Here is a 12,760-nt window from a genome sequence, read left to right on the forward strand (position 1 = left end):
ACTTCTACAGCAGACAGGTTGCTCATGTGAAGAACTCCCTCTTCCATTTTATAGCTACAGTTTTTTTTTTTCTCCTCCAGAATATCAGCAAGTCTGTCACTGACTTTCACTGACAAGACAGATTGAAGCCATATCTGCATGTGCATATGTTTGGCAGGGAAGGTTACTGAGAGAGAGAGAGAGACAGAGAGAGCTGCATTACTTAATGTAATGAGGAAAAGTTTCAGTGGGGCTTTTTCTTATGTTTGTTATGTGATGACTGGGTCAAAGGTTAGGTCTCATCTATGCCTCTGCCTGTCATGTGATCTGCATCCATAGTGCAGTTTATTATTCCCTAAAAAGGTTACATATATCATTTTACATAAATCACAAAACAACTGAAGGTTATATACTATACAAATACTGCACATGTAATTATACAAAATAATACACTTATTATTAAATTAATTGGGTATATGGAATTAAAATAAGCTTAAATGACAGTGTGACAGCAACAGCTCACCTGATAAAATCACTCACTATGTCACATTTTTTATCATCACTGTTGTAATCGGGCACGTACCGCAGTTGATTTCCCTCCCTCAAGCACCGCACTGCTTAATGAGCTATGAATAACAAATATTATACTAAAGGTAGCTGTCTATCATCTTCCTTCGGGCAGCAGGGTAAGGGGTGGGTAGATGTAGGGTGGTGGGGGGCATCGGAAACACAATGTGTTACTAATGGGAATAAGACCCACTGAAAGGAGGCAATATTAAAAATGGTTATCTTCAGGGCAGTGGGGTTGATCCAATATTGTTAACGAAGCAGGCCGCATGAAGACTTGCTGCCATCTGGCAGATGATTCTGTGAATGAAGGATTTCCTCCGGTCTCAATCGCCACACACAGCATTTAGCTGCATTTGGAATATATTTTGCATTGCTGACAATTGTGAAAAACAACTGTGACTAAATCACTCCTGCGGTATATAAATTTACATGCACCATCCATTTACATAAAGCGTGCTTTAATAGCAGCATCATAAATGTCACATCATCGAGTCCTTGCCCAGCACTGAAGGAGTTAAACTCTCCATGCAGCTCCGGCTTCACACCCCAGCCTTATCAGGCCAAAATCCCTTGAAATACATTTTGTTGGGTCTTCTTCATATCACTTTTCACCCTCCCTTGCACGCCAGTCTCCACCCCATCTTGCTTGTCCTGTTCTTCACTATCTCTCCTATTATAACTTTTGATTTTCACTGCGGCTGACTTGCAGAGGGTGATAGTTTGAGAGAGGCTGTTGTGCCTCAGTGGAGCACAACTCTCCCTCTGTCCCTTCATGCGCCTTCCTTCCCTTCCCTCCTCCCACTTGACTGAACTCAGATAGAAGGGTCTGCAGGTTATGGGCAGAACAGAGAAAGAGCCTGGAGAGAACGGGGACTGAGCAGCCACAGGAGGAATGGTGCTGGGGCCAGGAGGCTAATAGCCTCTCAGTCAGTGACCGGTAAAGATGTCTGTCTGCCTTTCACAAAACCAGTGGTGAGGCAACATTCAAAGCTGCTGACAAGTCCACAGTGCTCCAAATGTGTTACAAAACTGACAGAAATGTGAGCGATATTTCTCAAAAACAGAGTGCGAAAGAGGCAAACGTAGGCGAGATAACAGGCAAAAGAGATGGTGTGTACACTTTCTGCTCTATATTTGAGACAGGCGCAGGATAAGAGAGTCAACAGAGGGAAAAAAAAGTGTCCACACAATGAATTACAACATACAGGAATGTACTGGACCTCAAAGGGGCAAGGTTTCAGACCTACTTCAGTCTGAATTCATCATTTGTCTTTTTTTTTTTTATAGCTCTACTGTATTTCAGTGTGCAAACACAATTTTTTTCTCCTTAAAATCAGGGGTGACATAAGAGCATCCACACAGGATGTTAAATTGTTGGCTTTATCCATTTGTTAAAGTAATAGCTTTTGGGTATTAACTGTAGCTATCTACCACATAAATGCTCAGCAATTGCTTCATTCAAATATGACCGAACTGTTCAGAACAGCGCTTACATGTTCATACAATATTTTGGCACAAAAGACCATGCAGCACTGCTGCAGCACTGAGTTGGGGAATAATAATATCAATGATGAAGACTGTTCCTAGTTCTCTATGGGCATGCATCAGCTGCATCAGTAATGGAATTTGAAACCTATTTTTCAGGTGGATGGGTGTTTATGTCGGTACCTTTATAGATGACCATTGTGAGGGTAAGGGCTCGCCAACTATTTTTTTCTAGCCTAAGTAACAAAACTCTAAAGAGGCCACTTGGCAAAATGTCAGCCTGCAGAATGAAATCTGCATGATGTAGACGTCTTTTGTAAGCGCTCCTGCTTTTGTACTATAGGTCCTCGCAGAGTTTTTCAACCTAGTGGATCTTTTAGTTGTTCTCGCCATTATACACGAGATAAAATAAAAAATTCAGCTTCCTATTAGTGCAGACAGATGGAGCCCAAACACGGCCATGTGACTTTGTATATGGTTTATACAGAGTGTAATTAGCGCTGACTGGAAAGTTTACATTCTTCAGTTTCCAGTGTTACCTAAGGGTGTGAGGACAGGTTCATATTGCTGTTGTGCTACTGTGGCCTTTACAGCACTGTACTGTAACTCAGAGGCTGCAAATGATCAGTGTTGTTACACAATAAGGTGCATGTCTGAAAGGGGTCACGGCATCAGAGACGGACAGGAGACGGCACGGATACAGATAAGCAAAGAGAGCACGTTTCGGTGAAAGTGGCAGTAAAGCCTTTAAATGCTTTCTATTCTCTGTGTTCTATTACAGTCTCTCGGGCATCAGATATCGTGACACGCCATTTGTGTGTGCGTGTGTGGTGGTGGTGGTGGGGTGCTGGCCTCCGCGGCGTGCTAACCTGAGCTTCGTTCAGCTGCTTGATTGACAGCTGTAAACACACCTATGCACTGAAATCACAGTTCAAATTATGCCTACGTACTACTATAATCATGAATGAGATGGGGGGGGAACAGAGACAGGTGGGAGTGAGACAAGACTGCCACATATGAATAAATAAATAAATAAGAGAAATTCAGGGCAAGCACTTTTTCTTTTAAGTGAACCATTATGTCTCAAAGTAGCATCATTCGTGCTCCTCAAGAGCCCTTCAGATGGCGATACGACAGCCCATCGACAGCACCATTACCCAGACAATGAAAGAGATACAAGATGTGCAATGCATTTTCTGCCTATTATAGAGCGGAAAAAAAAGAGGAAAAGGTGATGGGGAGAGAGACACAAAGAAAAAGAGAGTCGAAGAGGAGGCGCTCGAAGAGGAGGAGGAGAATAAAGGAGAGAGGTGGGATGGTGAATTGAATAGTGCAGGCAAGCAGGGGATACGAGGGATATAAAGAACAAATGCAGAAGGCAATATTTGCAATGCACTGGGTAGAAAATTAGCAACAAAGTTCGCTGTTTCTGTTTTTCCTTCTATTGTTAGAGGAACATTACAGTGATCCGAGTCGAGCAGACGTCCCACTCTGTCAAGAAATTTAATCTATCAGACAAACAACCTCCCACTCTCTGTGAAGGACGTAGTGGAACCTGAGACAAAGGTCTTATTATAAAACATTACTTCTCTGCACACACTCCCCGGTGAAACATTGTGCTGCTTTGATGGATATTGCTGCTGCACTCGGTGATGAGGGAACAGCTTAGGTATTTGTCTTACAAACCAGGCTGACCCTTTACATAAGCCACTAAACCAGTTCTTTGAGCCTAATAACACAATTCATAACATCTCCATAAATTCTTAAAACAGACTCCACATCTAGATTCCGAGCATTCCAGTTGCTGCCCCCTATCCCATGCTCTTATCAGACCTGCAGTATCATGCCCTCAGCCGGTATCATCCATCTAAATCACCGAGCTGGCGGCTCATACGGCGTGCGCCTGTGGGTGGAGGTTACGTGATTCCAATGCTGCATTTCTGCACCGATCTGTGGTGTGGCTAACGCAAAAACTCCGGCACATCTTCAGGAACACCGGGGAGACAAACACACAGTCTGAAGTGTTTCTGGTGGGTCCGATCAGTTGGTAAAAATACGATGCTGTTAAGACCAAAGTAAAGTAGATCAAGAGGTATGAGACTAAACCTTGATGGCAGCTTTTCTGCCGTCTTCTGCTGTGTTCCCAAACACATCACAACCACCACATGTGTGCTCAGCTTTCTTTTTTTCTTAATTTATTTCTTCTTTGTTACCACATCTGTCACAGCCACACTAATCCAAAATAAAGCAGCTGCAAAAAATTATTTAGTGGCTATAAAAAACGATTATTTTCTCTGTATCTATTAGCTACTAAGTTTTCTTTACAAGTGCATTTTTTTTAATTAAAAACTTAAAAAAAAGATTCAGGAATACTTTTCTGATCAATATGAGTGTCCCAACTGTATAACAAATTCAAATTGCTGGCAAAGTAAAAACACTGAATACCGCTGGTCTTAAAATTAAAGAACATGCTCGACAGATTTATTTATATAAATCTTGTTTGTTTTTTCACTCAGTCTCATTAAGATCTCCTTTAATCTCTTGTAATCTCATTTACAAGAGAGACCAAGAACAAGACGTTTTCACAAGAACACAATCAGCAGCGGCCAACAACAAAATGCAAAGAATCATCAAAAACAGCTGCAAGAATCATGAAAACATGAATTAATGAAGTTCTAAGATCTCCAGGTTTGAGCTGATTGCATTTGAACAGGTAACCAAGGTAAGTGCATACAACGAGAGGAGAGACGGGAGATAATCTGGAAGGTTCAGCATCAGACAACATGAGGCGGCCTTTTATTCTTGGCTTTAAGTAACTCCATCAAACCTCCTCATACAGAGAAAAATGCTACACGAAAACTGCTGTTTTATTTTTTTGGGCAGAGTGACAATACAGAATATTTTATATATTTTATATTTTATATTTTATGACATACATGAATATTGGCTGCGTAGCAGGTTTACGGTTGGAGGAACCAGAGCCAGAGGACCAGAGGATATGTGAGCCCCTCTATCTGCACTGCCAGGATAAAATGTAACTGTACTGCACACAGAAACCAACATAAAACCCACTTAGATAGAAAGTCAAAACATAAGAACGACAAATATATATCATTACTTGTCATTATCGGTGAATACACTTGTACAGCACGAGTATATACTTGAGCATGCCCATAGCAAAGACTCCCTGGTCTCCTCCAGGTGACTGATGTAGCGCTTCAGCAAGCTACTATAAAACGCTCATCAATCACAGAGGCTAATCTCAGGTTCTTGCTGGCACTTTCATTGTGCAGGCCTTTTCTATAAGGCTGCCTTCACATAATGCCCCGCTCTGCCTGCTTTGACAGGCCAACGGCCCTGCAGCTCCCTGCCATGAGAGCCATTCTCAAGTGGCACGCCTTTGAAGTGAAGCACTGGCGGGGCCCGGGCTAATCTGGACATCTGGAGGCCGGGTGGGTGAAGCAGGACAGGGGCAAAGCCCTTGCATATAGATAATGTGAGCCTGGCTTTGTGGGGAATGAAAAAAGCCATTTAACCATTTCTATGGATTGGAAATCCAATAGAATGAGGCTCCAGTTTTTAAACTTAAAACTGCTCTTACACAGCAAGGACCAAATGGCGCACAGGTCTTTATGTCAGTCTTCAGAATCATGAGCGGCAGTTCAGGTTTACAACATGGATGAGGTGGCCCCGAGCACAGAGGCAGTCTTGGTAGGGATCCAAATAAGAAACACCAAAAAGGTTTGATGTATGGTTTAGAGGGGCACAGAGTATTTCATAAAACCTTTGGGCCACCTCTCCAATTTCTGTCTTTCTCTCCTCGATCCCCACCAGCAATTTTACTTTTTTTTTTTTTTTTTTTGGGTCTTTTCAATCCTAGTCACCACTCTTGGCAGATGAAACACAAACAGACCCCATTCAAAAATAAACATAGCAATTTTGTGCGTGTTTACCTTTGATTCTTCCATATCTATCTGCGATTCTGTGCTCCAAACTGTTCTGTCCCATTTCACGCAGCGAGGAACACCTCGTTTCTTGGCCCACTGTACAGATGAACAGGCAAGATAGTGGGCGCCATTATTCTGCTCTATCATTTTAATCGCGGCCCGTTTTGCTTTCTGTTCTTTTGCAGATCCCTTTTGACCCCACCGGATGCCACACTGTGAAGTTGTATCACAGATGGCACAAAGACATGTTTATGAAAATTGAAAAAGTGGCAAGTATGTTTCCATATACGGAAAACAGCTGTACAGCTGTGCAGCACCGAATCCAGTGACTTAACGTGATAACAACAGTTTGCTGCATCGAACTTAAAACTTGTAAAAATCAATTTTATTGCCTCTCGTTAAGAGATTTCAACAATTAGGGGATACAGGCAGATTCCAGGTCTCATTTGTTCTTACAGTTGTGCAGCTGTGCCTGTAGCATCTGGTTCTGCTCCAGCCGCTGATTACCCATAACGCTGAAAGAACCTCGTGACGACACTGAGAAAATGGTCCAGGATTAACATGTGAGCGTGATCAATGAAATGAAACGACCTATGAAAAAGCTGATAATTATTTTTCTTGCGTGATACTGTTAGAGATTTTCTTCCTTCCTAAACAATTATTGTCCATCGGTTCATTGAGCCTACACAGAAACCTAAACCTTGATACCAAATATGGCAGCACTCACCTTTAAAGGATGCCCTGATGGAAACCTCAGCCAGATTTCAACTGGATGGGCCTCATTTTCTTGCCGCGTGCACACTTAGCATGAGTGAATGTACGCCACAGACAAACTGCTAAGTTGACAGCAGTACAATGAGATGAAATTCAACATGATTACTCAGAGCAGAGTGTTCCCCATCCAAAAAAAACTGTGCCCACTATGTCTGAATAAAGCTGAAACTGACACTAAAATGAAGTATCGGGCTTTTTTTACAACTCCAAATAAGTCAGTAGCAGCAGCTTGACTACTTTTTGAAATACCCACTTTTCTTCCTTCACAGCCTGTCCTTTCGTGTTTCCCTCATTTCCAATTCTTTTGTTAAAAAAGAAACTGTAATAAATCTCAAACTTTAAAATAAGCTGTCACAGAAGAAAAGAAAGATATCAGATTACTGGGAAGCTGAATGAAAATGCAAATTTGACAGAAGCCACAAACTGCATTCTCCCAGCAAATGCGTCCATGTAAAAGTAGCAGTGCAAGTATAGCATTAACTGATACGAAGCATGTGGATGCAGATGATCACTGACCTCTGATGGAAACCTTTGGATGTTCTTTCTTTGTGCACTCCGGCTGCGTCAGCGGGTCAAGCAGGGACGGGGTCGGGGTTGTTGGGACAGCAGAGTTCTGCGCGAAAACAGCTGGGAGGAGAAGGAGCAGGAAGAGGCCAGCCATAGACGAGGGGGCGGAGTCCCGTGAGGACGCAGTCATGGTGATGACCTCTCCTCTAACTGCCAAGCTGGGCCTCTGGGATGCAGCTGGAGAAGAGAAGAAACGACTTCAGCACCTCAATGCAACATTTCTACACCTGGATTCAAAGGAAAGAAACTCTCTCTGAGTCACTTCAAAATCATTTCTTTTCTCTCAGACTTTCTATTCCTGAGGGCCTTCCTGAATGAAGAGCAGGAGAACAGAAAGAGATTGGGGGAAAAAAAGGAAAAACATTTTGGTAGAAAGGACATTGCTGCGTGTTCAAAAAAGAAACCCCAGATAAATAGAGGGTGGCTGGAAAGACAAGCCAGAAAGCTGAGGAAAATGCAGGAAATACATGAATAGAGTTGGAGGGTTAAAAAAAAAAGACGCACAGAGTGGGAAAAACTAGCCAGAATGAGCCGTCTTAAAGAAGTACCTCACTTCTGACCTTGAGATAATTATTTAAAATGTGCAATTAAACCTTTGAAGTTAATTTGATGGCTGACTGAAACGGGAAAGTTGAATGCAATCGTGGGCCGTTGGACGAGGCAGCCAATGAGGCAGAAAGGATTTCACTTAAAAACTGCGGCTTTTAGGAGGCGTGCTGGTAAAATGTTTGCACGGCTTTGATCCCCGCGCACACCTGACATCCTGACATGTTTACTGCACCACGTGATGCATTTGAGTGCATTAATGGTTTCTCCTACGTCCTCTGTATTATGCAAACAGATTATGGCAGCAGCAGGAGAAAGACGTACACACAGATGTTCCAAACGCACACACATCTAGACACCCCTGCTTCCCCACTAAATGTAATCTCTTCCCGTTATAACATATGAGTCTACAGTGCGGAGCTGAAACCAGCAGTTCATCATCTCCCACCCCGCACTCCTTACGATGTTAGCTTAGCGGAGTGTAATATCATTAAAGTAGATTAAAAACTGAGAGCATCAACTTTCTGCAGCACTTTGGCTGGGTTACATATCTCTGTAGTGTTTTCCTCACTAATGCTTCAATCAATAACAAATTATTAGCTTGGTTGAGTTGCAAATCAACCATATTGCCCTGCAATCAATTATCCCTCTCACTACAGCTGGTAACTAATTAGGCAAATGCAAATAGTGCCCATGTTTGTCATTACAATACAGTGGAGTCAACCGGCCTCCCGCTACTGCCAGCTAAAATAATGTTGATGAAACAGGTGGAAGTATTCAATGTACTCCACAATAGACTAGATTCAGTAAAGCTGGATGTGTTTCGAGCTTCAGGGCTCACTGTTCAGACCACACCACACTGCAAAGAAAGGCGGTGTGCGCTGGGGTATTGCTAAAGACACAAATGAGACAACAGGATCCATCCAAAATGGCCAGTTTGATTTCATGTTTAATGTTTGGCTTTTAAAATGCTATTTATGGCTCAAGAATCATTTGATCATGCCCGTATTTTTTATTACTTTATAATGTTTGTCCTCCAGCCTGAAACATGAAAAAAAAAAGATACAAAAATGACTGAATCCTCTTTATGGGATACATACGGGCCACTCGAGCCGGCAGCTTCACGCCACTGCTGCCAGGCAGCTGTCGGGTTTTTGTTTGGTTGAGAGGGAGCATGAATATTTGAGTGCATCATCAAGTTGAGACTCTTGAAAACGCATCACGGCGCAGTTGCGTCTGCACGCTCTACCTCTTCTACCTTTGTCTTTCCCCTCGTCGGATTTTACCCGCCATTGTCCTCGCAGCTCGATGGTTGAGCATGCTACTGTACTACTCTGAGACCTTCAGCGCTCCATTTTGTGCATTTTTTTTTTTTGCTAAACTCATATTTTATCAACTAAATTATTCCTTTTGTTATGTGTGTAAGGAAGGTGATTCTTCCATTTATGGACTAAAACGCTTCCTGAAGTAAACGGCCATTCCCTGCATATATACGGAGTGAAATTAGTCCCAAAATGTGTGCAAATGAATAAGATATGATCCATAAGCTCCACTACATACATCTAGATCCTGTTAACTGTTTCCACAACCTTGCAAAATCACATCACAGTGTCCTCTCCGCAATCAGGCACAACACATTCTTCCTGGTAGCATCATCAGTACCAGTTTCTGATTAGAAAAACACTTCTGTGCTGGCAAAAGTGATTTTGTCACCGAACGTGAATGTCTTTGTAATTTTGATTTAAATAAGCATAATGAGGTCTGTGCATCTGGGAATTTCATGCAAATATATTCTTCTAAAAATACGAAACTTCAGTCTTTATTTAACATTCAACCTTCCTTTTGGTTGGGTGCAACATGCCCTGCTTCAACCAAAGTGATGTGGCGCAGTTTCTGCTGTTCGGGAGGTTAAAGCTGAGAAGTGTGACCATAGGTTCCCAGTTTTAGCTTCTTCTTACAGGATGCCTGCTTGTTTCGTAACTCATTGGAGTGCTTTGGATCGACGGGTGCCAAGTTGTCTTTTAAATTCTTGGCATAACTTCTTTTGTTCTTTATATTTTTTATTTTTTTTGGTCTCTATTTCAAGAAAAGTTGCATTTATCACTCAGGCAAAGCCAGGTTTTGTGTAGTGCAAGCAGAGATATTACAGAGACAACTGTATGAATGATAAAGAAATCTATTTCTTCAGCAGGTTCCCCATTCATTCCTCTCTGCTTTTGACATTTTTACTTTCACTACATACCTCACTGTAGAGTGAGATATGACACACGCAGAGAAAGAGTGCAGGATGACACCCAATTAAGGTGCCAAGGTAAAATCAAACCAATAATATTTTATTCAAGGGTATGAATTTTATTCTCTAGAACATGTCATTTTTTTTTTATTTCTATTATCTACAGGAGCAGCTTTGGCAGGTACTTAATTCATACTAAATCACTGAGTCCTGAAAGTCAAAGAATGACTCTACAAATCCTACAAATCCTCTCATTAGTTAAAAAGCTGGACTGAGAACAGGCAGGGCAGGAGATCATGACAGATGACCGGGACTCTGCTGTAAGCTCGAAATTGCGGTGGCCGAGTTATCTTTGCTCGGACACACACGGAGGGAACTGTACTGTCAGCAGCTGAATGAGGCTAGTGCGTGGTTGTCAAGAAATTTCTAAGGAAAGGCATGTCACACACTCAAGCAAACCCAGATGCGCTCAAATGTCAGCACCGAAAACAGGCAGAATCCAGACATGGACAGCTGGTCACACTCCATATTGGGTCACAGCGTGTGGGCAGAGCTGATGCATGCTGTGTGCCAACATGAACTCCTGAGTGTGTCCGTGCACACTTGCAAACCACTGTGCACGTGTGTGTTTATGTGAAGTGAGAATCTTTAAGTCAACTCCAAAGAGGCCTGATAGTGCCCATCCAATTTCCCATCCTGCTGTGTTTGGGATTAGCAACAGTTTGTCGGCAAGGAACCAGGACAATCAATACCACAGAGGAAGCTGTCCATAGAAGACACACACGCACATGCACACACAAATGCACATACACAGATGCTTTTAAAAAGACTCAGTGAGCCACTGTTTTTCCTGTCAGTTGATCATTCAGTCAGGTACAATGAGTCAATGAGAGGTACACTATTTGCTGAGGACTTAGAGGATACCAGTGAGGATTGGGCTAATAAATGTCCAAGCACGTCTCTTTGTCAATAATTTAAGGTGAGAAGGAGAGATTCTTACTGCATCAATGCTGTGAAAATTGTCTGCAGAGTAGAATTTTTTGGTCCTTTTTCATAAGTAAAACTTCAACCAAACATTTTTTTTTTTTTTTTAAAGAAGGATGGAAGGGAGGGAGGGAGGGAGGGAGGGAGGGAGGTTTACTGGTGGTCAATGAGGAGGAGGTATTGTTGTTTCCCAAACTGAGAAATAAAAGACAATGAACTTTCACTGTGATCTTGGATTTCTGTGCTTTCACTGTTCTTATGAAATATTTTTCACCTGTTTTGAAGGCCAGCTGAGATTAAATTGCATTCTTAATCACATGTTCTGCTTTTTACTTTGATGCGAGTAGCTTAACCTTCTGGAAGACTTCTGATGTCCTGATTTGGCTTGACAACATGTTTTATTGATATGCCATGAATGACCCTGACTTCCAGCTTACAGTAAAGGTTAATAGACTGTATCATTATACAACTGCAGCCTTACCAGTCAGTCATAGGAAGACAGTCTAAGTCTTTGACTGCATGATGCCACAATTGCGCCACATAACAGAATGATTGGAGCCTGGGTTAACAACAACAACAACAACAACAACCGCCAGCGGTGCTGCTGACCAGCAGGGTGCTGCTGACCAGCAGGGTGCTGATGACCAGCAGGGTGCTGGTGGAAACTGTGCTACTGTTGGGCAAAGACAAAGGCGAGAGAGAAGGAAATGTGGAGGTGAGAGTAGGGACTGCAGAAGGTAAAGAAGAAGACCACAGGGAAGGTTCATGACTGTAGTGAAGGAGGGCATGCAGAGGGTTAGTGTAACAGTAGAGGATACAAGGGAGAAGGTGAGATGGAGACAGACGATCTGCTGTGACGACCTCTAAAGGGAGCAGTCACAAGAGGAAGAAGCCTTGGAACAATGATACCGTATACATTAGCTTTTATTCTGACAGTCTCTTTTGATTCAACAAGGAACCAATCAAACACATATCAGGGAAAAGAGAGCTGCTATTTCCACTTTGAATACTATAGACCGAAGAGCATTCAAACGGACCTTCAAACACCACTTCAGTCTCCTTCGTTGGTGGTATGACTCCTATCATCTGACGCAACTGCTAACAAACCCCTGCTTGTACGCTGTACTGACCTGCCTGCCTGCTGCTGTCAATCAAACACAGCTCCAGCTGATTAAGACTTCTTTTTTTTTTAACCTTCCCTTAAAAGTATAAACTTACTAACAGTACTTTTCTTCTTCTTCTTTTTGCATTTTTATATTTCATTTGAAAGTGGCAATGTGAGAGAGAAATTGGGGAAATGACTTGCAGAAAACAAACCTCCTGGCTGTCACACTTCAGTTTCTTTATCCCAATTTTCTGCTTTATGTTTCTCTATTCTGGAAGGCTGCTTCCAGTCACACACTTTAATGTAGTGCACATACATTTGAGCAGTTTAGTGTTGTCTCACATCAAACATGACAAGTGGGGCACTTATTGGAAATGACATTTGAAACATTTAGATTCTAAACAACCTCTCAGTACATGGGACTTTACCTGAAATGCCTTTAAAGCATCTGTCACTATTAGCTAGCTAGCTAGCTAGCATCAGTATCTTTGGTAATGCCGACAAACTTTATCTAATGATTGAAACTTTTTTTTTTGATGATTCCCTCCCGGAGCCAAGATAATTACCACT

General features: G+C 42.2%; 1 protein-coding gene across 2 annotated transcripts in view; it reads right to left on the bottom strand.

Annotated features, from left to right (window-relative positions):
* sema5ba (sema domain, seven thrombospondin repeats (type 1 and type 1-like), transmembrane domain (TM) and short cytoplasmic domain, (semaphorin) 5Ba) overlaps positions 1-12,760 on the bottom strand; it is a 180,208-nt gene that overhangs the window by 105,674 nt on the left and 61,774 nt on the right. For both annotated transcript variants that reach the window (XM_030757795.1, XM_030757794.1), the window contains exon 3: positions 7,272-7,499. In XM_030757795.1, the coding sequence (XP_030613655.1) occupies positions 7,272-7,452 (181 nt within the window). In that variant the 5' untranslated portion in view covers positions 7,453-7,499. The remainder of the gene's footprint in view (positions 1-7,271; positions 7,500-12,760) is intronic.

This window comes from Archocentrus centrarchus, chromosome 21 (genome assembly GCF_007364275.1).
Source record: "Archocentrus centrarchus isolate MPI-CPG fArcCen1 chromosome 21, fArcCen1, whole genome shotgun sequence".
Taxonomy (NCBI): domain Eukaryota; kingdom Metazoa; phylum Chordata; class Actinopteri; order Cichliformes; family Cichlidae; genus Archocentrus; species Archocentrus centrarchus.